This window comes from Tinamus guttatus, unplaced genomic scaffold (genome assembly GCF_059628265.1).
Source record: "Tinamus guttatus ecotype Peru unplaced genomic scaffold, ASM5962826v1 Tinamus_guttatus_pri_ptg000571l, whole genome shotgun sequence".
NCBI classification, from domain to species: Eukaryota; Metazoa; Chordata; class Aves; order Tinamiformes; family Tinamidae; genus Tinamus; species Tinamus guttatus.
Genome location: NW_028289105.1, coordinates 99,990 through 123,691, shown reverse-complemented (window position 1 = coordinate 123,691; position 23,702 = coordinate 99,990). Strand labels below are relative to the sequence as shown.

General features: G+C 51.7%; 1 protein-coding gene across 1 annotated transcript; it reads left to right on the top strand.

The window, feature by feature from the left end:
* Positions 1–22,755: 22,755 nt before the first annotated feature.
* Positions 22,756–23,163, top strand: LOC148592521 (transmembrane protein 203-like). Its single transcript, XM_088534575.1, has one exon. The coding sequence runs from the start codon at positions 22,756–22,758 to the stop codon at positions 23,161–23,163; it is 408 nt and encodes a 135-aa protein (XP_088390701.1).
* The last annotated feature ends 539 nt before the right edge of the window (positions 23,164–23,702 follow it).

Genomic DNA, 23,702 nt, shown 5'->3' with positions numbered 1-23,702 from the left:
GGGGGATGGTAAAGAAGGCATCCTTTAAGTCTAAAACTGTATACCATCCCATATCTGGTGGCATCGTACTTAACAGAGTGTATGGATTCGGGACTGTAGGATGCACATCCTCCACTCTTCTCTCAGATCTTGAACTGGCCTGAAATCTCCTCCGGGCTTCTTTACTGGCAGTAGAGGAGTATTCCAAGGAGATTTGCATTTACGCAGAATGCCAGCTTCCAGTAACCTTTTAATGTGCTTCGCTATCCCTTGTCGAGCTTCAGGGGTCATTGGGTACTGTTTAACGCTAATCGGGTGAGCTCCTGGTTTTAATTCCATGACCAGAGGAGTTTTCCCTTTAACCTCTCCCACCCCTGAATTCTCTGCCCATACTTCTGGGAGTTCCCTCATCCATTTTTGAGTTTCTGGTCCAATTTCTTCCTTCCTCTCTTCATACAGTCTATATTCGTCCTCTAATCTAACAGTCAGGACCTGTATCGGTTGTCCTTCCCGGTCATTGATCTTTACCCCATCGTCCTCGAAATATATCCTTACCCCCAATTTAGTTAGGAGATCCCGGCCCATTAAGGGTACCGGACTCTCCGGTATATACAAGAATGAATGCGTGATTTGTCTATTAGCTACATCTACCTTCCTTTCTGATGTCCACCGATATACCTTACTCCCATTTACCCCTCGTACTCGAGCTTTCCTTGTCGATAGTTTCCCCGCTGCTTTATTTATTACTGAGTATTCAGCCCCTGTGTCTACCAGAAATTTTACATGTTTCCCTTCCATTTCTAATTCTACCCAAGACTCGGGGAAGGGTTCCGAGTCCCGGCCCCTTCAGTCACTATCTTCTTTTGCCACCATACTCTAGGTGGCCTCCTTTCTCCTTTTTCTGGACATTCATTTTTCCAGTGTCCTTTCTTTTTGCAAATTGCACATTGATCCTTTCCTAACCGTACCCCTGTTCCTCTGGGGGGTGGCGGTCCCCTTCTTTGCGTCTCTGATTTTTCTCCTGCTTCAAAAAATCTCCTAGCCATTTCCCTCTGGTGTTTCCAATCCTCCCTTCTTATTCTCTCCTGTTTTTCTTCTGGAGTCTCCCTGTTGTTGTACACTTTCTCTGCTACCTTTAAAAGATCCTGTAACGTTTGCTCCCCCAACCTCTCAATCTTTTGTAATTTCCTTCTTATATCCGGGGCAGCTTGATTTACAAATGCCAAGATGACAGCTGCCCGATTCTCCTCCTTCATAGGATCTAAAGGAGTGAATTGTCTAAACGCCTCTAATATTCTCTCTAAGAAAGCGGCAGGGCTTTCCTCGGCTTCCTGCCTAACAGCATTTACTTTTGCTAAGTTAGTAGGTTTACGCGCCGCCGCCCGCAACCCAGCCATCAGCGTTTGCCGGTATGTTCGAAGACGCTCCCTACCTTCAGGTTGTTCAAAATCCCACGGTGGTCTTACCAATGGGAATCCTTCATCGATAAGGTTCTGCTGCCCGGTGGGTCTCCTTCTTAGCCCCCTGCTGAGCAAGGCGCGAAGGGCCATGAGATGGCACAGGTGCATAAGAAGGGCGCTCTCCAGGTGTCTCCTCACAGCACCTTGGGAAACAACGGTCACCTCGCTTGAGACCTGCTCTGTCAGCCTGCTCCTGGGCTGAATCCCATCCTACCATTTTCCAGGAGCAGCTGCCATGGCATACTGAAAACGTAGGCCAGACTGCCAAGTGAAGACTAGATACTGGTCTTCCTCCCACGCCTGTCCCTTTCAGAGCAAGAACTCCTGCTTACACCACCTCTGGCCTGATTTTCCCCTCATTTCAGCGCTCGCCGCTACAGGGAGCGTATACGTGACAAGTGACGCCAGTGCAGCAGGTGACGGCCGAGAAATGAAAGCCAGTACGTGCCTTGGGGAATTGCAGACTGGATAGACTTCAATTCTACCAATAGCCCCTTCCCGTCAGGACAGAGAATAAAACACAGAGCAGGACGAGAATAAGAAGAGATGTTTGAGTAGTGCCAAAAGCAAATGTACCCTGAAGGCCCTGCAATACCCTTGCTCTTACCTGACATAAAATATTATATATGCCTGTTGTGTGAGGACGCTTTTGATGTCACAGGCGACTACTGAGTCGTCGTTCATCTCATACCACCGTCCATTACTGGCCTGCAAATAAAGGCAGAGATGCCTTTAGAGCAACCGCATGCTTTCTTCAGGAAAACGGCCAGCGAATGCTAGTAGGCAAAGGATACTCCAAGACTCGTCACCAGGACAGCCGTAACAAGTCCCTTTCCCTTAAAAGCGGTGCTTGCCAGCCACAGGCAGGGGCAAGCTTCTCTTCACCAGCACAGATCTTGCCCTGCCACAAATGAAGCTGATGCTTACCTTGGTGAAGCAGACGTAGTGCCCTGCACGACCGCTCAGCCCTCTATGCACCAGGACCGCGTACAAGGCGTAGAGGACCCGTTCTCCAGAGGACTGGGACATGTACGGTCGAAGGTTCAAATACTCAGGGTAGGCCACATCCTGAAGGCAGAGCAAGAAGATTGAAAACCCCTCTGGGAAGCCTTCATGAAAGAGGCGCAGGAAAACCCTTCTAAGAACATGGGCTGCACATTTTGTGACAGACACGTCCTCTGCTTCCTCAGGGAGTGTTCTTCCCCCAGACTGCATTTTAATCATTTCAGTTGCAGAGAACAGCTCCCTGCAAAATCAGTTCCTTAAGAGCAGAGCGTATGTTTCTCATCCCACGGGAACTTTGCTCTTACTGCAAGAGAGCAAGACCTACTAGTCTCGCTGATTTTTCCTAGGCATCCTCCAGGGCTGCAGTTGCAGCTGGCAAGAACTTTTTAACTTTTTTTTTTTTTTTAAGAACTTTTGAAGGAGTCTTCTGTCGCGGGAAATGTCCCTGCCTGAGAAGGCATTACAGCCGCACACATACCTTGCTAATCTTTCGCCAGTGAAATCGCCAAATCTTTTCAAGGCGATGGTCAGGACGCTGGGTGAGTCTTGTATTGTAAGCCTCTTGGTTGCAGCACCCATCTTTTCACACCTGCAGAGCAAGCACAGGCAATTGATTCAACTCACTGAGAGAGCGGCTATCTGCAGTTTTCACGACTGAGGAACTGCACAAGATGTTGTGTGAGCGAGGCCACAGAGCTTGTGCCCTTGGATACTCTAGCCCCTTCACTTGGGAACTCTAGCACCTTTCAGAAGCTGTGGTGGCCTCCCACCCCAAATGCTTGTGCTCAGCTCTTTCCTGCTTGAGCTCACTGCTACCCAGAGGAGGCAGCTTTTAACTCCTGCCTGTAGGAGTAGGTTGGTGCACAATTTCCCAGTTAGCAAGGACGAGCGCCCCCAGGAAGAGAGCAAGCGGAAGAAAGTACTCCCATAGGCCAGCGTGTGCGCTCCTTGGCCGAGATTGCCAGCTAGTTGCAGAGAATGGGAAAGGTTCCGCTTAGAGAAGCAAGTGGACGCTTTGCAAGCTTTGGGTGAGTTCAGGCTGTGAGCTGCACAACCAAAGGCTGCCTCTCATGCCCTTCTTTGTGCATTAAGTCAAAGGAGAACTTGTGCTTTGAGACAGGCCACAGGTTCGGCCAGGATGAAGCTCCGATTTGGATGGCATTAGGCAGAATCTTACTTGCTGCACTGGTAGCAATTTTCACCTTCCAGCAGCTCCGCTCTCACAAATTCTTTGAGAGCGCTGGGGACAGAGGAGGCTGCCTGCATGAGGAAGAAAGTAGGGCACTGAGATCCCGGAATCTGGATCCCAGCCCATGACTCCCCTCTTGCCGCGGGGCCTCCCTCGTTAACACCTGGGAATCCTCCTGTGAAGCAGTGAACACTAGGGAGAGGGGAGCTGAAGGAGAGTGTGCTGAACACTGACTGTGCTTGAGCATCTTGAAAAGCCTTATCAGGCTAGAAAGCCTTGTTGGAAAGGTTGTCTCAAAGTACTGGGCTGCCAAGAGCTACCTGTCTGTGGTGGCACACAATGAAGTTAGCTTTGCAGGAGTAAGAAAGGACAAAAAGAAAAGAAAAGAAAAAAACCCAACCCAAACCAAAGCAAACCACTAGTAAAGCCATCGTATAGCAACTGGCAGTGTACAGAGGCAGTACTGAGGAAGCCTGGCAGGATGAGCATGTGTGCGGAGCCCCCAGCCGTCCTATGAGTCCTGCCCATCCCTCCGCAAAACAAAGAACAAAAAAAAGAAAAAAAAGAAAAGGAAGAAAAAGGAAAATGCCTTCATCATGCTTTCTCTTTAGAAGCTTTAAGTACACTCTCTGCCCTGCGTTCCATGCTCTTCTGTTGATGAAGTCAACAAAATCTTCTGGGATGAAGTATTCAGCCATTCCTATTTACTCGGGAGATGGAGTAATATAGCCTGCGTGTGTGCAGTGGTTGCTCTTCTGTCCATGTATTGGTTTTGTAATGTCAGTGGGCATGAATGCACTGTGATCTTTGTCATGCTTGCTCCTGCATTTTCCCACGTCTTCTTCTTGCTGCTGGTGTATTTGTAGAAGCCCTTCTTTTTTTGCCCTATGGTTCTTGCTAAGTTTAATTCCAAACAAGCCTTGTCCTTCCTTGATGCATCCCTGCATTCTCTGACAATGTGCCTTTATTCCTCTCAAATGGTCTGACTCTTCTTCCACATGATGTTTTCTTTCTTTTTCTGCTTAAATTTTACCACGAGTTCCTTCCAATCCACACAGGTCACAGGTCTCCTGCCCGCCTCGCATCACTTCTTTCTTGTAGGAATGCACCAATCATGAGCTTGGACAAAGTAGTGCTTGAATATTAGCCAACTATCCTGGACTCCCTTTCCTTCTAGGGCCCTGGACCAGGGGACTCCTTCAAGTAGGTCCCTGAAGAGATTAAAGTTATTTCTCTTGAAATCCAGGGTTGCAATCCTACTTTTTGCCTAGTTTCCTCCTCGCAGTATATCGAATTCCAACAGCTTGAGATAGCTGGAAGGAAGATGGGAGCAGCTCAGCAGTGGATGCCACAAGCCACAGTGAACAAAGGGGTCAGAGTGGTGGATGATTGGTTGTCCCTCTTCTTTTGCCCCAATGCGCTGTGGGCCAGATCCACCACCAGCACAAAATGACCACGAGATGCCCCAAGATGTGCAACTTGCTGAGGTGAGTGTGCGAGGAAGGGCTGTGATGAGGCCTGTGATCACCATCTTGTGCATCACCAACCTCTAGTTGTGCAGATGCAATTGCAGGAAACCCAGGACATCCTCATCAATCTCCTGCTCAAAGTCCATGCAGTTCAGCAGCTGAAACACACCCAGTTGCAGATTGACTGACTATCAGAGCCAACAGCACTCCCTGAATCCTCTGAACCTCCTGCAGAGTCTCAGTTTGAGACATTTGTGAAACGTTTGAGTGGAGAATGGGCCCAGGGCTGCATGACTTGCAAATGGTTATGAATAGTTGGCCATCAGAAATGACCCTCTGGTGGAAATGAACCCAGGTTTGGGTGACTGAGGGGAATGCAGCTCCTGTGGGACAGGAGCCCAGGCCCACTGAGCTGCAGTCTGCCCCCTGCCCATGGAATAGAGAGCCCAGTGTGTGCAGGCTCTGCCCAGAGTCACTGCTTACCACCATGCTCACATTGATGAAGACAGATGGTGACAATCTCCCAGTGTTTGTCACCGCAGCTGATCACTGTGACTACATGATCAAACATCCGGGAACATTCATCGGCCGCATTCATCCACAGCTCCCTGGCCAGAGAGGGGAGAAGGTCTCGTGGGCACGGAGCTGGACAGGCAAACCTCTTTGTGCTGCCTGTGCTGCCAACTCGAGCCATCCTGCCACAAGTCTGGCCCCGTGAAGCAAGCTTGCATTTCCACTCAGCTTCGGCAGTGGCAGCCATTCCCCACCACACCTTGCCTGGCAGTCCAGCCAGTCAGGCCTGTTTTGGTGAGAGTGGAAAAGTGCCCTTAGTCCACCAAAGCTGTGTCCTTCCAGCTCTCTGTGTTCAGGGCAGAAATGCTGGGCCAGATGAGGAGGAAGGTGGCTCTCACCTAGTCAGCAAAGTGACTCCTGCGTGTTAGGTCTCCAGACTCGTAAGCGTGTCCCAGCCCCCTGCCTCTCCATGGAGTCAGCCAGATGGCCATGCTGACTTCCTGCCCACATGAAACACAGAAGGCCCATTTTGTGAAGCAAGGGGTGATTGCACTGACAAAAGTGTTCTGTCCATAACATTCTGCAGATATGGGGCGGCAGGGGAGATGTCCACAACGCCCTGAGATATCTGTTGCTGCCATTGCCTTTTCTTCTCTACTGCGTAACGCTCCACCTCCAGCCCTAGGCGGGTGGCCTGACTTTGCCTAGGTGTCCCCTGCATTGCCCCCTTGGAGAGATGGGAGGAGAAGGATGGAGATCCTGGTGGGGCTGACCAGAGGATGCTTTTCCTCCTGACCATATATCTGGCTGTAGCCTTGAAGGTCCTGCTGCCACAACATGTGGGCAGTGAGTAGTGAGCTGCTGGGGTGCGGTTGGATGGCTGGGATCAGGGTCATGGTGTGCTGGTCCCATAAAGAGGCAGAGCTTGCAGGTCGCCAGAGGGGCTACAGCTCTGCCGCTGGCACAAAGATTTTGGCTATCCCAGGTTCAGGGAGAGTGGGATGCACCTGCACTCGATGCTTGGGAGGCACATCATCTTTGCCAGGGGAGAAGGGGAAAGAGTTCTCTGGGCATGGAGCAGCACCATAGAAGTTGCATGTTTTGACAATACGATGCAGAGAGTGGTGGTTCCTCGCTAGTCTGACAGTATGTTGGAAGTGAGGGAATATAGGCCTGGCAGCTGGGACCTTAATCCCCTGACAGAGACAGTGTTGCAAAAATCAGCATCATTCCTGCTCCCTGAACTGAGGTGGACAACCAGCTTGTCACCAGTCCCCTGTTCCTTTAGGCGATGGTCATCAAGCCAGGGCGCACCTGTCTCGATGTCCTCCTGGGGACAGGCAGGTCAGCAGGAGCAGAAGGAGATGCTCCGACAGCTGTGGGAAGGATGAGCGTGTGTGTCTGCAGGAGGAGCGGGCTGGAGAGTCACTCTCGGATTCCTTGTTTAGGCACCTCAGTGGAATGCATGCGCCCAGGTTGGGGAGCACTTGTGTTCAGTCACAGTATGTTACTCTTCATTGTACATTAGCCCCTTTCAGAAGCTTAATGCCAAATTCTCTTAGCAGTTAACAGCGTTGGCACCGATGGTACATAGCTCTTCCACACTCTCAAATCTTCCTTGCTCTTTCCGGTCTTGTTTGAAGACTCTCCCAAGAGCTCTTCTGTACTGAAATGCTTCTTAAAACAGTATCATCGAGATCAAGTTGCCGGCCCTCAGTACATTCTCGTATGAATGAATCAAATCCTCAAGGTAACTAGGGCAGTCTAATTTTGAGCTTCTTTTCACCCAAAGCTTTAAGAGAGTGGCGCAACCTGGGCAAATGCAGATTCTCCATTAAGCCTTGAAGCAATCTGAGAATTAGCTGAGAAAGTTGTCTAGTTCATGGAATGTTACTCTGACTATTCTGCATGGAAGTATTAAATGGTGCAAAGAAAGACAGTTTTTGTTCAGTCATATGAGCAGCTAGCTACTAAATCTGCTTGGTAATTTGGTCAAAAACAGATGTCCCATTGTGGTGGGAAAGGTTGCCAGGTCCAGATTAACACCATTTTCAAAAAGAATAGCATTGAGGGCACATACACACACACATCCAAAATCACGCATGCCTTATTATCACAGGTGCTCTGCCCGATGCAGGTACCATAGAAATGTTTCACACTGCATAATTTTGAAGCACTAGGCATGGTAGGGCAGGTCCATCCTTGATTGGATAGCCAGTAGGTGCAGCATTTACTAATTTCGTTAAGTGTCCAGTGCAAGCTGTCTCCTGCAACTATAGATAGCCACCTATTTTCATTCAAGGCTTTAGGAAGGACAAGAGAATGGCATAAAGGTATTATTTGAGTGTCCCTCACCTGTGCAATCCCCACCAACTTTCTTTTGTGTTGTCATTGTAACAAAGGCCTTGCGTAGTTTTAAGCCTTCCTCCTTTGAATGTGTCTTTCACTAGGTCAGAGAGCAATCATTTTAGGGTTAGTGTAACATTACTGCCTGCTGTCAATCCTTGACCTCATGCTCTTACAGATGGTATTCCTCCTCTCCCCATAGCTCTAAAGATGGGTCTTGACTTATTTTTCAAGATCCCAGCTGTTCCACAGACAACATGAGAAGGTAGAACCTGATGCCCACAATGACACGGTGTCCTGCTAGCTTGTTAAGGGAGACAGTAAAATAATCCATAGGGGGTCAACCAATAAACTTTATTCACCAGTGCAAGATCTTTGTGCTAACAACATCCACCATTAAGTGGCACAATTGTTATGGGGCATAAGCTTTGTAATTAGCCTCTTGCAATTAGTGCAACTGACTAAGGTATGCTGCTTGTCCCTGGTAAAATGCTATAGCGTTTCTTCACCATGAGTGTCCAGGAGATGACACCACCTTGCAAAGAGATGACAACTGCTAGCATATTTCTTCTCCCTGAATGTGCAGAGGACTCTCAACTGGCTACCCTGCATGGATAGAGGAGCGTAAGATCCAAACCAGGACAGGATCACAGCTTTACTTTCCCACCATCAATCCTTCTTCCCTTCCCAGACTGGTCACAGTGCAGCAGCTCCTCTGATGTAAGAGAGCCCCAGGAAGGAAGGAGTGTTCCAAACTTTTCTGTTCCCTTGCAAACCGTGGACTCCATGGGACAACCTGCTACTACAGGGGCTGGCATTGAGCTCTCTCAGCTCTGGCTTCCTGGTGATGCAAAACATCTTGCAGGTCTGGCATTGTCAGAGAGTGGGTCCATCAGCTCAGTGTCTCATGCCCAAGGACTCCTGATGGGACATCTCCTCACAGCAGCAGAAGTGGGGAGCATGCCTTGGGGAATAGGACCATCTCCCTCAAGGGAGCATGGCCTCCCCAGCATGCTCTCCCATGAGACAGGGGTCTCCTGGTTGCAGATGCCCTTCTCCTCTGTCACCCCAACAGCAAAGCCTTCCTCAGTGCCCCATGTGGCTCACACTCATCTGTCCCCCTGCCCCTGCCAAAACTTTGCCTTGCACTAAAGCAGGGGAGGAGCTTGATCCTCCTTCTCAGGATCCACACAGCTGGCAGTTGACACTGCTGGTCCCCAGCTCCCCCTCACTCACAGAGAGGGATCTGGACAGGCTGGATTGATGGGCTGAAGCCAGTTGTAGAAGATTCAACAAGACCAAGTACTGGGTCCTGCATTTGGTCACAACAACCCCATACAACACTACGGGCTTGGGGCAGAGCAGCTGCAGAGCTGCACAGCAGACAAGGATCTGGGAGTGTTGTCTGACGGCTGTTGAACATGAGCCAGCAGTGTGCCCAGGTGGTCAAGATGATCAACGGCATCCTGGCTAGTGTCAAGAATAATGTAGCCAGCAGGACTACAGGAGTGATTGCACCTTCTGCTCGGTGCTGGTAAGGCTGTCCTTCAAATACTGTGCTTAGTTTTGGGCCTCTCACTACAAGAAAGACATTGATGCACTGGAGTGTGTGCAAAGAAGGGCAACAAAGTTGGAAGGGGCTGGAGCACAAACCTTATGAGGGAACTGGGAGTATTTAGTCTGGAGGAGGCTCAAGGGAGACCTTATTGCGCTCTACAACTACCTGAAAGAAAGTTGTAGTGAGGCAGTGTAAGAGACTGTTTTGAATTGTCTTTTGCCTCGACATTGTTGCCATAACTCCTTGGCCTTGGCTCAGGGAAAACCATGATGTCAGCTCCAGGTGTTTCGTCTCCCTACAATTACCTACTTCTTGACCTTGGCACCCTACCTCTGGGAGGACTGTGAGATTAACACGAGGCCCAAACAATGCCCAGCAGTGTCTATGGAGCAGGGCTGGCACTCAAGCTGGGGGAAGAGGAGCACCAGAGCAGGCAGAGAAGGGAGGCGGACTCCGCAAGAACAGGGACATAAGAGCACTGCGTATTCCCTGCCCGGGGAGAGCGTGCAGCAGCTTCTTCCCAGATGTGTGTGGTTTCTTCTGGGGTGCACAGCTTCTTTCCCGGGACATCACCTGCATCGAGGTGTGTGGAACATCACCTGCACCAGGGTGCATGCGGGACATCACCAGCACCGAGGCACCTGTGCCTGCACCAAAGCAGAGCCAACGACACTTAGCTGGACTGGTGGTGGTGGTAACTATAATCCTGCTACATCTCTCTCTTCCGCTTGCTTGCTTATCCTTCTTTCTTTTTTCCTTCTTCTCTCTGTCCTATTGCGCTTATGAGAATAAAGTTTACAAGGTTGTACGGCATTTGACCTCATTTGCATCTTAAATCTCACTCTTGGGATCTTATCGAAACCTCCCCCGACACTGGATCGGGACAGGCAGGAGGTCTGTCTCTTCTCCAAAACAACTATCAATAGGAGAAGAGGAATTGGCCTCAAGTTGTGCCAGGACAGGTTCAGGTTAGATATTAGGAAAAAATTCTACACGGAAAGGGTAAAATGTATGTGGACTCAGAGAACAGTGGGAGAGCAAAGAAGGATTTTGCAAGATCCATTGCAGCATGCAACTGTTGTCCCTGGTTGCTTATCGTCTGCATGATTTGATGCAGGTTGGCTGCCAGAGGAGACACTCACTGCATGTGGGCAAACACGGTCCTTGCCTTGCTCCCCATCCGCTCCCCATCAGTGTTATTTTCATGGGCAGCATAGATGGGACTGTTCCCCAAGCTTTTTTCCCTCTTCCATCACTCTCACCCCTGGCCACAGCACTTCCTGTAACCTCCCGTCCAGGCCCTTTTCCCTGCTAGCACAGGGGGTGGAATATGGTGAGTTGTCACTGCCCATAAATGAGTTTTGGGGATGAGGGAATATTTCACACTTCTGGAAAATATTCTTGCTGGGGAAGTTAAGAAAAAACTTTGTTGTATTTTCTTTTACATGTCTTCATGCTGTGGAAATTTCCTCATTGTAGTGACAGGTAAGAGTCTCTTAGCGGCTGTGTTGTGGGGCTACGTGACATTTCTAGATAATTTAAGTTTCATTCAAATGAGCAGACTCCAAAGTAGCTGTATCAAATCCTATTAGAGGATGAAAAGGAGGAAGAGTGAGCCAAATGCGGAGATGAGTGAGTAGTGATAAGTAAGAAGCCTTACCTCTGTCCTCAGACTGGCAGTTATTGGTAGCACTTACAATAACAGGCTTTTTAAATGTGTTTTTAAACCTTTTTTTTTTTTAATATTGGCATGCTCATGCCATCTAGCACGATAAAAACATATTTTCTTTATTCTAGAGCTTTCACTTGCATCCTTGATCAGCCTGAATGCCTTCTTTGAGTTCTGGTTGTATTTCAGATACACGCTGGCATCAACTACCTTGGTCACGACTTGTAAGCAGCAGATCCTTCCAGGGATGCAGGATGCAGGTATGTATCATAAATGCCTGTTTATCTTCTTTCTTTTAAGTTGGTATCTTGATCAAGTGCAATTCTCAACTCCTTTGTCTGAACACATCAGAATTGCTTGCAGCATATTAAAATTCAAAACAGGAATGCTAAATTGGTGAGGAGAGGGGAGTGGAGGGGAGAACTGAAGAGGAAACAAGCCATAAAAAGGAGGATATAGTGGGCTGCTAAAGGGCAGTCGGACAGACTCGCCGTGAAGCAGGACAAGGAATTTGTGACGTCTCCATGGAGCTGGGAAGAGGGCTTTTTAGCATTGTTGCATTTTATTCAGAGAAAGCTGCATGTCTGTGTTTTGCTGTGCATTTAGAGGAAGGAGGAGAGTTTGAGGCTGCTGCATGTGCAGTGCTAATTGTGTTTTTCTGCTTCTTGAAGCAGTACAAATAGCTCCAGTGCACAACCTGGCAGGGAAGCAAGTCCCTTCCTCTAGGCCTCCTCCTGTGATCCAGGGTCAAAGGGTGCTGAGTTACAGCCCAAGCTGCCCCCCTGGGCAGTCCCAGCTTTGCCTCGGGTCGTATCCCAGGCCACAGCCTTCAGCTGCAGGCTCTGTGAAGCAGTGACGCTTCTTCCAGCAGGGCTTTAATCTCGCTGAGCAGCAGTTACAGCCAGGTAAGGACTGTGATGGCTGCAAGGGAGCACTCTGGATTGGCTTCTCTTGTCTTCGTCTTTTGCCGTAAGCTAGTGGAGGTGTGTGGTAGGTGTTGGCTGCGTTTAATGTGCCCTACACATTGACCCACTTTTGGATAATAATGCTTTTTCTGAAGGTTTGAGCAAGGGTGCTTGTGTTGGCGCCAGCTTGATCACCTGAATGCTGGTTCGTAAGTGTAAGATATGTCCCTATAGGCTGCCCGTTCTTGTCGTTACAAGAGGTACAGCAGAATGGAGAAGTGCCTCATCTCTAAGAGAATTGCATCTTTGAGTCTCCTGGGAATGGGGGTGGGCTTGGACATGGAGCTTAAAAGAACATACTGGTAAGAGAAAAGGAATAAGACAAATTTTCAACCTAAGCTAATGCCCTGGCTGACATGTTCTTCCTTCTGAAAAGCAGTATTCTGAAAACTTTACACTTGCAAACTGGGGCCATCGGGGGAAGCGGAACCGGGATACAGGGGTGTGGTGGGATCAGGGTGACGGGGAAACCAGGGTAAGGGGGTCCTGGCAAGGGGAGCATTGGGACATGAGGGAACTGGGGACATGGAGAACAGCGGAAAGGGGCACCGCCGGAAAGGGGAACCAAAGGATCGAAGTCCCAGGGACACGAGAACCGGGAGCCGGGGGCACCATGGACAGGGGGTCACGGGGACATGGGGGAACTGGGGACAGAGGCACCGCGGGAAGCGGGAAGAGAGTGATGGGAGCAGCGAGGCAAGGACAGACGGGGGGAAGAGGGAGCCAGGGGAAGGTGGAACCGGGGATGCGGAGACGGAGGCAAGGGGGAATCGGGGACGCAGAGACCGGGGGAAGGGGAATCCGGGGACGACGGAACCGGAGGAAGGGGGAACCTGGGACGCGGGGACTGGGGAAAGGAGGAATCGGAGGAAGGGGGAACTTGGGTGCCGGGAGCCACCGAGCTGCCGCTGACGTCATCACCCGGCGCCAAGCGACGTCCCAGCCGCAGTGAGGCACTCAGCAGGCGCGAAGTCACCCCCAGCGCCGCAGTGACGTCACGGCGCGGCACTGACGTCACGCAGCGAAGCTCTTGTCGCTGCGTGAGGCCGCATCTGGGGTATTGTGTCCAGTTCTGGGCTCCACAGTATAAGAGGGATGTGGAGCTGCTGGAGAGAGTCTAGCGCAGGGCCACAAGGATGATCAGGGGCCTGGAACATCTGCCCTACGAGGAGAGGCTGAGGGAGCTGGGTCTGTTCAGCCTGGAGAAGAGAAGGCTGAGAGGGGATCTAATCAGTGTATATAAGTACCTCAAGGGAGGGAGTGCAGAGGATGGTGCTGGCCTCTTTTCCCTGGTGGCCACCGACAGAACTAGAGGTAATGGCCACAAACTGAAGCACCAAAGTTCCACAGGAACTTAAGGAAAAATTTCTTAACAGTGAGGTTGACAGAGCACTGGAACAGGCTGCCCAGAGAGGTTGTGGAGTCTCCTTCTCTGGAGATCTTCAAAACCCGCTTGGACGCATTCCTGTGCCACGTTCTTTAGGTGACCCTGCGTGTGCAGGGGGGTTGGACTAGATGATCTCTAGAGGTCCCTTCCAACCCTATGCATTCTATGATTCTATGATTCTATGGGCCGACCCCGGCCCCGGCTCCAGCCCCGGCCAGGACAGGCACGAGGTGCCGGGGGCTGCGGCCCAGAGCGGAGCCGCTGCGGAACAGCCGCGTCAGGACGGGCAGCGCTGAGCCCCGAGCAGCAGGCGCGGGGCCCGGGGGCCTGCGCTGGCCTCAGCACCAGGCTTCACTCCAGCCACAGCGATTCTGACATCTCCGCAAAGACCCCGTTTGTGCCGCGTCGCCAACGTCGGCCTGGCTCGGCTCTCGTGTGAATGTGTCCTGATGTGCAGGCCTTGTGGGATGGGCCAGTGAATGTAAAGCAAAACTGTACAGATAGGGGAATTATACACATACAGCTCCTTGTTTGTTGTTGTTGTTTATTTTCCCCCGGAAATTTTCTGTACTGAAACCTGCCACCTGGAGTAAGAATTCTTTGGGGGTTGTTTACGTGCTGTCAGCACCTGTGTAAACCTCAAGCTGCTGCCAGCCTGAAACAGAGAAGCTGCTGCTTGTCCTGAGCAGTCCGAGGCCATGATCTTAACACCGATTTCTGCAGTTCTACTCCAATGTGTTCCCGTTTCTCCTGTCCCCTCCCCGAGCGGCACTTCCTGCCCTCAGGGTGCCAGCAAGGTTGTCTCACAGATTGTGCTGGGAGGCAGAGGGAGCTGGTGCATGGTGTTGAACAGAAATGCAGTTTTTAGTGTTGTAGGCCTATTCCCCAAGGTAGTTCTAAGGGTGTTGGGAGGACCAAGCGAAGGGGCAGAGTAGGAGCAGCTGCTGCTACTCCTGGAGACAGTTTCTCTGGGTCACAGCTTTGGTGGGAAACACTCCTCGACCATCTAGAAATGAGCCGGGCTGAATGAGGGGGCTTTAGTCTTTCGAGGGGACTTGGAGATCAGCAAGTTACCGTGAGTTTCACAAAGTAAAGATGCTTCAGTGTCATTTAGCTGCAGCTGTGAGGCTGTTCGGGACTATGGATCCCTCACCTACCTGTGAGACAACGAACGTTACTCTGGTGCACAGAGGCAACTTTGTGCTGGATTTGGGGACAATGATGGTTGCAAGAAACCTCCTGCAGTCGTGGGCTTCCCCGCTGAGCTCCGCAGCGCTCGGTGACCCTTTGCTACCTGTGCTGGCTCTGCCCCTTCACAAAGTTACTCTGTGCCTCTGCTGGGACGTGTCCTCTCTGGAACGTGTGGACAGACGTGGTGCCGGGTAGAGCTGCCTGGCCAGGCAGAGCAGGGTGAATGTGACCCTAGGAGGACGGGCTTGGAAGCCACAGGGAGCCGCTGCAGCCAGAGCAGTGACCCCATAGAACAGACCCTGCGGAGTGCCACCGAGTTCAGCTGGGGCTACACGGCACATGCAGCGCTCCAGCCGAGCAGCAGTGGATGGGTGGAGAAGCCACCCTGGTGGCTTAGAGCTTGTGTCCTCCAGAAATGGGCCGACCCGAGAGGTTCTAGGCAGGGGGATGGTGTCTGAGGGCACAGGCAGAGACAGCAGCAGCGAAGCTGTGAACACGACCATGTGCGAGTCCCTTGGCAGCACTCTGGGGCAGGGCAAGACCATGTCCATGGGGCTGATGGCCCCAGCGTTGTAGGATCCTCTGATGATCATGAAATAAGTGATTGGCTTCCTTTTCTTGACAGCCCTCGGGCATGGGGCGGACATTTTCCCTATGTGATGGGGATTGTCCCTTGACAGGGAATCTGCTACAGCCAGGTTGTGACAGAAAGGGGTCTGATCCAGGAGGAGGCCAGGGCTGAGAGCGAGGGACTTAGTCCCCGATGTGTGGTGTGACCTGGCTCCCCACCGGCCTCTGCTCAGCTCAACTGTGGCTGCAGCCCTGGCCCGGGGACACTCAATGGCCTGTCCTGGCCTCAGGGTGTGGAGCTGAAAAAGGCCAGGAGTAGCTCAGAAACAGCTCTGGCTGCTGCCAGGAGATGGAGGCAGTGGGGGCTACCTCTGCTCAGCGCCCCGGCCCCCTCCTTGCACGGCCATCTCTCCTTTTCCAACGGCATCCTGCTTCTGGTTGGAATAAAAGCTGCTCTCAAGACCCCGGCTGCTCTGCGGGCAATTTCAGGGCAGGGGATATGACCAAGGTTGCTGTTTAAGAGGTGACAGATTCGTAAGGGCAATGTGAAAAGTGGCACGTGTGGTGTCATCATGACAACGCGCAACTGCTCAATGCCCACGTGAGGTAACCTAGAGAAGCTCAAAATTCCAGAACTCTGCCTGAGTTCTGTTGACAGTCAGGTATCCACGAGCGACTGACAGGACGAAGAGGACAAGTAAGTCGGTTTTCCCCATCTTCACTGTTGCCCGTGAGCGATCCTGGCTCCCTCCCTGGCTGCCCGTGTGTGCGTGCTGGGCAGTGCACAGGCGTGAGAGTGCAGGCAGGTGAGAGGAGCCCACTGACCTTGAGATACCCGCAGCTTCCTTGAGGACAGGGCCAACCTGGAGGCCGCTTTGGGGAACGGCCTCCTTGCAGCTTTAACTCATCAACGCTCTTCCCAGTGCGTCACATCCAAGCAATTTCCCTCTTTCTGTGTTGACCTTTGCAGGGTCCTTTGCCAGGATGGCCATTAAAAAGAGCCATCTGATCTCTGTTGTTCTGGCGTTACTGCTCCTGGAGTCATTCATTGCCCGTCAGCTGGTCTTGTTCAAGGTCAGCTTGTCACCCGAGGCCAAGGTGAGCAGCACTGCAGAGCAGACATGTGGCACAGATGCTCCCTGAGACAAGAGCTCATGTTAGGGCTTTGGAGTGTGTGGGGCTCGCTAGGATGAGTCTTGCAGGTCATAGGCGTGAGTCTTCTCCAGCCATGCCAAAATGCAGGCAGAAGAGAGAAGGCAGGGGCCCTGAAAGAGCCTTGCTGGAGCTGGGGCCAGCATGGGCCAGGCTGATCGAGCCCTCTGGCTGACTCTGTGCCCTTCATCTCAGACTCAAGACCAGACCTTGAAGGGCCCTGTCCTGTCACTGCTCTGCTCGGCTGTGCTGGAGACTGCCATAGCTTTGGGAGGGTTTCTGCATTAAGAGCAATAAGAGCGGCTCTTTGGGACACCCTCTTGGTCTTAGCTTGAACAAAGTGACCGGTCTCCTGGCAGGGCTGGGCTCCAGCCCCACCATCCCTGCTGCTCTTCCAGCCAGCCACGAGTTCTTCATTTGTGCTTCCAGGTGGACCAAGAGATGGACGCCGGCTCGTCCCACCCCACTCTGTTCATCATCAAGAGGGAGACAGGTGATGAGAACAACATGGCTGAGATCAGGCAGAGCTTTTTCTGTAATGTGCAGGGTCAGTATCCCCTCTGCGGTGGCCTTGATGCTGCCCTGGGTTTGTGTGTGTGTCTGTATGGCAGCTGGGGTGGCCTCGTTTCCCTTTCCTTAGTGTGCCAAAGCGGGGCGTTTCTCATCCGAGTGACCTGTCTCTCTTCCAGGGCCAGGCATATCAAGCTATGCCAACGATACTGCGAAAGCTCTGGAGTCCCTAAGAGAGTGGCTGGACAGAGCTCTGAAGGCCATTGCCACTGAGAAAGGGAGAGAGGAAGCAGCTTTTCTTGGAGCAGCAGCAGGCAGCAGATTCCTGAGGTACTTGTGCAGGCCCTGAAGAGAAGGGGAGGTGGCCAAGCTGCAGGCAGCTGCCAGCAGCCTGGCTAATGCGGCATCCTGCACAGGGCCGGCTGCACCGAGCTCCCCAGCTGCCCTGAGCAAGGGAGCCCTGGCAGGAAGGCGGCACATTGGGGAGCCGTGGCAGGGCCTGAGCTGTACTGGCCCCTGTGCTGGGCCCTGGGGGGGGCCCTGGGGGCCCAGAGACAGACGCTGGCCTTTTTGGGAGCCCACGAGCACCAAGGATGCTGCTCTGCTTCTTGCCAAGCGGGAAATGCTCCGTGCTCTTGCTTTGCTCTTCCTTCTTCCTGCAACATAAGGCAGTGGTTCCCACCAGGGCACGCACTTTCTGCAGACGTGGTTGGGTGCTGGTAGGGGAGTGTGTTCAAGGTAGAATGCCAAAGGGCTGTTGTGCCACCTCATCTTGCTTTTCCCTAGGAAAAGCAAGGAGCACCTTGTACAAGCTAGAGAGCAGCAAACATCATTTCACAGCAACTGCTCAGGACCAAACGCTGCAATCTGTGAAAGTAGGAGGAAGCCAACTGCTTCCTTGGGTTCTCTGCATTGGGATTATTTCACTGCATTTGTTTCTTGAATTGTGGATGCTTCTTAGGGAAAAGAACAAGTCATCAGCAGATGAAAGCACGGAGGGAATTGCTAAGAGCATGAAGGATTTTGCCATGGATTTCCACGGGGTTCGAATCATCACAGGGCAAGAGGAAAGAGCTTATGGCTGGATCAGCGTCACCTACCTAATCTATTCCTTCCCTGAGGTGAGAGAAGGCTGAAACAGCCACCCCTTCTTTGCACTGGGTGCTTGTTGGTTTGTGTGGTTGTTCCTTTCTTTCTTTTGGATCTTTCTTACCTTTTTAAACTCACTTAGCACAGAAGGAAAAGTCTGGGTCTTTGCACCTCAGGAATGATGTAGGAGAAGGAATTCTTTTATTAGGCTAAAGTGCAAGGGGAGGGAGAGAGCAGGGATGAGGGTTTTGCAGCTAAAAGATCAGGGCACATCCCCATGCCGTGTGGACACAGGGAAGAAAACCCCATGCTAACTAACACCGAGCACATCTGGAAAAGCCAAGGCCAACCCGTGCCCTCAAGGACATCCCTTCTGCTTTATTCTGTTTGGCTCTGATCCAATCCAGTTGTGCTCTGGGAACCAGCTCACACATTTCCCCCTCCCTGCCCGCCAACGGCCACACCCCCCCCCCCAAAAAAAAAAAAAAAAAAAAAAAACAGCTGCCTTAAATGGGAGGAGAATGTGACTTGCACCCAGGACATAGGGCTGTCTTGGGATCCTCTTTCTGTCCTGTCTCGTCCTGGCAGAACTCCTGCTAACACGCAGATGTGCAGCTCAGCCCCGTGGCCAAGGCTCGTGGAGACCTCCTGCCTGGGGACACGCGCTGTGCCTGTGGCGGGCCTGGCACGCAGGGCCCCAGTGCTGCTAGGGGCATCTCTGTGCTAGAGCTGTCCTCACGATGCCCCTCTCTCCTTTGGCAGGCCAGGAGCACGGACGTCGGCTGGAGCCTGGGCTACGCGCTGGAGCTCGTCAACACCGTCCCACAGGAGGTGCTGCACTTGGTGTGGAAAAAAACCTCCGTGCGCGCTGCAGCCGTGGCCTTCGTGGGTCTCGTTGTCATCCACACGCAATGGCCATGTAGGAGCTGGGCTGCATCTCTAAGAGAGTAGGAGGGCATCGAGGCTGGACGGCTGACTTGGGCAGGGTGACTTATAAATATATAAATTAACTTATAAAAGTTATAAATATATAAATTTATAAATATATAAATTATATTATAATAAATAGATAAATATTATAGAAATTATATTATAATAAATAAATAAATACATAATATAGAAATAAATGGCATTCTAAAGAATGCCTCCCAGAATGCATTAAAGAAATTCTCGTTCTTTTGCTCTTGAATCAAAAGGATTTTAATGTTGTTCGTTCCAGGTAAGGGGGGCTGCCGATGGTGGGAGCTGAGGCGAGGGCCCAGAACAAGGGCCTTGGCCATGGGGAGGTGCTCTGCAAAATGCAGCTCAGTCCCCGGTGTGTGGTGTGACCTGGCTCCGCACCGGCCTCTGCTCAGGTCACCTGTGGCTGCAGCCCTGGCCCGGGGACGCTCAATGGCCTGTCCTGGCCTCAGAGTGTGGAACTGAAAACCCAGCCTGGGAGCACCCCATTTCCCGGTCCTTGTGCACCCTCAGCTGTGACTGGGACCCCTGCACAGGCCACTGGGATTTCATTCCTGCTGTGGGTGCCACTGTCTGCTGAAGGGCACAGAGCAGCAGAGCGGTGGAGGAGGGAGGACAGGGGATGTGAAGGCTGAGCCAAACAGCAGGGAGCACCATAGGGAGCCACAGCCTTCAGCTGCAGGCTCTGTGAAGCAGTGACGCTTCTTTCAGCAGGGCTTTAATCTCGCTGAGCAGCAGTTACAGCCAGGTAAGGACTGTGATGGCTGCAAGGGAGCACTCTGGATTGGCTTCTCTTGTCTTCGTCTTTTGCCGTAAGCTAGTGGAGGTGTGTGGTAGGTGTTGGCTGCGTTTGCAGATTTCTCTTGTCAGGATTCATCCTTTCTCTAGCGTTAGTGCATTTGTTTTAGAGAAGTTATTTTGTTTCAGACAAAAAGCAAAAATTAGGAATGCAAATGTAAATGCAAAAGAGTAAAAAAAAAAAAAAGAAAGTCCCCAGAATCAGATGAAGCTTTATAGCAGCAATCTGCAGAGCGATGAATTCATCTGTTGAGTCAATCGATTCCTATAGTTAATGAAATCAAAGTGGAAATCTTATCTTCTTCATATGACACAACTGTTCGCTTTTGTTGCCCCAAGTTTTTCAGCCTTTCCCCTATGGATTGCCCATATCCCACAAGTGTTGGAGCAGTGCAACGCAGGCTAAGGTGCCGCTACTGCTTTTCACCAACTCTGTATAATAGCTGCCTGAGTCAAGATGATGAAATCACAGACCTCAAGTCACTGCAAAAACACCTTGGAAGTGAAGAAGAGAAAGAGCGTAGATGTCAGCTGGGTAAAGAAATCACTTTGCTCGGCCTGAAAAGATGGGCGAGGAGAGGATGTAGGTTTTATTGGAGAGTTGTTTTTATGGGTGAGAATAGCTGGAAAGGATTCCAGCAAAGACAATGAGCTGCCAAAGTGCTACTAAATAAAACTAACTCCCAAGTATGGTAAACCCTCCTGAATGTGGTAGAGGTGGCTGCTGGCCACTTTAGTTTCCTACCCAGGAAACAGGACAGGAGGCAGAACTTTGTCATTTCTAAACATCTCTGTGCCCCAGGAACTTCAGAAAATTCTCCTCCATTGCCATAATTAACGAGCATGTCTCTCCAGTCAAAATTGAATCTGTGGAGCTATTGCCTCCACTATTGCCTGATTATTGTCCTTGTACTTGTAATAACTGTGCACGAGCAGAATGGCATTTCAGCAAATTCAGTATACAGCAGCTCTCCATCCAGCAGCCCAACGTTTTGCAACCACAGTTGTTTGCTTGTAGAGCAAACGCAGGTGCTGAGAAAGTTTCAGTATCAGCTGGCTTGCAGGGCCTAGCCTATGAGGATGAAAGTTATCTGAACTTTCCAGAGGCTGCTGAAAGAAGTAAGTTTAGCACCAAGGGAGCCCTGAAACAAAGGAGCTCCTTCCAAAGGGTTGGCCATGAGGTCCATCAACTGTCTTATAAAGAGGGAGAGAAATCCCTGAGCATTTAACCTCTCCATCCAGCTTGCAAAGACTCTTTGTCACCGGCCTGGAGTTGGAAACTAATTTCTGCCTCAGAGAGCGGGATACATGTATTTAGGATAGAAAAAAAAAAAGTGGCTCCCGCAAGAATTGTGGGTTTTCTTGCCTTGTGGTCTTTGCAATGAAGTGATGCTCACTGTGTGAGGCACAGTGAGAAGCAGGAAACCCTTCTGTCATTGTGGCCAACTCCTGAGAAGTGTTTTATCTAAAGTTGTTTAATGTTGCTCTGTAATCTGAGATGAGACAGACACTAGGAGTTAAACGCAAGTTGCAGAGCTTCTTGTCCCCTTTTGTACCATGGGTCAAACAAATTTGTGACCTAAAAGTCGTCTGGAAACTGGCATTTATTTAACACAGTCAACTAGTTGAAGGTATGTAAAACACACTCCTTTACCATTGTGTCTGGACTAAATGTGATTCAAAGGAATAGCATTAAAGTAGCTTTAATTAAATTTGATCCATTTTTCTTGTTGCATCCCTTAACCTAATAAAGCCTCTTCTTCAAGTACCTCTTTAATGTGCCCTACACATTGACCCACTTTTATCCTGATAGCACTGGGAGCTCAAGCCAGTGAATTTGGACTCATGGGTGATGCGGTGTCCTGTGAAGAGAAAGCAGAAGTGCAGTATGCCAAGCTGCTGAGGAAATCACATGATGCACCCATTAGATGTATGAAGGATGTGGAACACAGGCCCTAAAAGCTCCTGTCGTTTTCTCTCAAGTTGCTGTGGGTGGATAATAATGTTTTTTTCTGAAGGTTTGAGCAAGGGTGTTTGTGTCGGCGCCAGCTTGATCACCTGAATGCTGGTTCGTAAGTGTAAGATATGTCCCTATAGGCTGCCCATTCTTGTCGTTAGAAGAGGTACAGCAGAATGAAGTGCCTCATCTCTAAGAGAATTGCATCTTTGAGTCTCCTGGGAATGGGGTGGGCTTGGACATGGAGCTTAAAAGAACATACTGGTAAGAGAGAAGGAATAAGACAAATTTTCAACCTAAGCTAATGCCCTGGCTGACATGTTCTTCCTTCTGAAAATACAGTATTCTGAAAACTTTACACTTGCAAACCGGAGCCATCGGGGGAAGCGGAACCGGGATACAGGGGTGTGGTGGGATCAGGGTGACGGGGAAACCAGGGTAAGGGGGTCCTGGCAAGGGGAGCATTGGGACATGAGGGAACTGGGGACATGGAGAACAGCGGAAAGGGGCACCGCCGGAAAGGGGAACCAAAGGATCGAAGTCCCAGGGACACGAGAACCGGGAGCCGGGGGCACCATGGACAGGGGGTCACGGGGACATGGGGGAACTGGGGACAGAGGCACCGCGGGAAGCGGGAAGAGAGTGATGGGAGCAGCGAGGCAAGGACAGACGAGGGGAAGAGGGAACCAGGGGCAGGTGGAACTGGGGATGCGGAGATGGAGGCAAGGGGGAATCGGGGACGCAGAGACCGGGGGAAGGGGAATCCAGGGACGACGGAACCGGGAGAAGGGGGAACCTGGGACGCGGGGACCGGGGAAAGGAGGAATCGGAGGAAGGGGGATCCTGGGGCGCCGGGAGCCACCGAGCTGCCGCTGACGTCATCACCCGGCGCCAAGCGACGTCCCAGCCGCAGTGAGGCACTCAGCAGGCGCGAAGTCACCCCCAGCGCCGCAGTGACGTCACGGCGCGGCACTGACGTCACGCAGCGATGCTCTTGTCGCTGCGCGAGCTGGGGCAGTGGCTGCGCCTGGCGCCCTGCGAGCTCGGCCTGCAGGGGCTGGCGCTGCTGCTCTGCTCCGCGCTGCTGGCGCTCAAGGCGGACGGTGCGGCCGCCGCGCTCTCCTGGCGGGCTGTGCTCGGGCCCTGCTTCGCCACCGATGGCCTCAGCACCTACTTCAGCACCATCGTGTCCATGCGGTTCTTCTGGGATGGCGAGAAGCGGCTGGCCGTGCTGCGGCTCTGGGTGCTCAGCGTGCTGGGCCTCAAGTTCGTCTTCGAGCTGCTGCTGTGCCAGAAGCTGGCGGAGGGCACGCGCGAGCTCTGGTACGGGCTGGTCATGGCGCCCGTCTTCATCCTGCTGCAGCTGCTGCTGCTCTGCGCCTGCTGTGTGAACTGAGGGGGCGACGCGGATGGCTGGGGACTGACCTTCTGGAGAGCAGCTCTGCGGAGAAAGACCTAGGTGTCATGGTGGATGACAAGTTGACCATGAGGCAGCAGTGTGCCCTCGTGGCCAAGAAGGCCAATGGGATCCTGGGGTGCATTAAGAAGAGCGTCTCCAGCAGGTCGAGGGAGGTGATCCTGCCCCTCTACTCAGCCCTGGTGAGGCCTCATCTGGAGTATTGTGTCCAGTTCTGGGCTCCACAGTATAAGAGGGATGTGGAGCTGCTGGAGAGAGTCCAGCGCAGGGCCACAAGGATGATCAGGGGCCTGGAACATCTGCCCTATGAGGAGAGGCTGAGGGAGCTGGGCCTGTTCAGCCTGGAGAAGAGAAGGCTGAGAGGGGATCTAATCAGTGTATATAAGTACCTCAAGGGAGGGAGTGCAGAGGATGGTGCTTTTCAGTGGTGGCCACTGACTGAACTAGAGGTAATGGCCACAAACTGAAGCACCAAAAGTTCCACAGGAACTTAAGGAAAAATTTCTTAACAGTGAAGG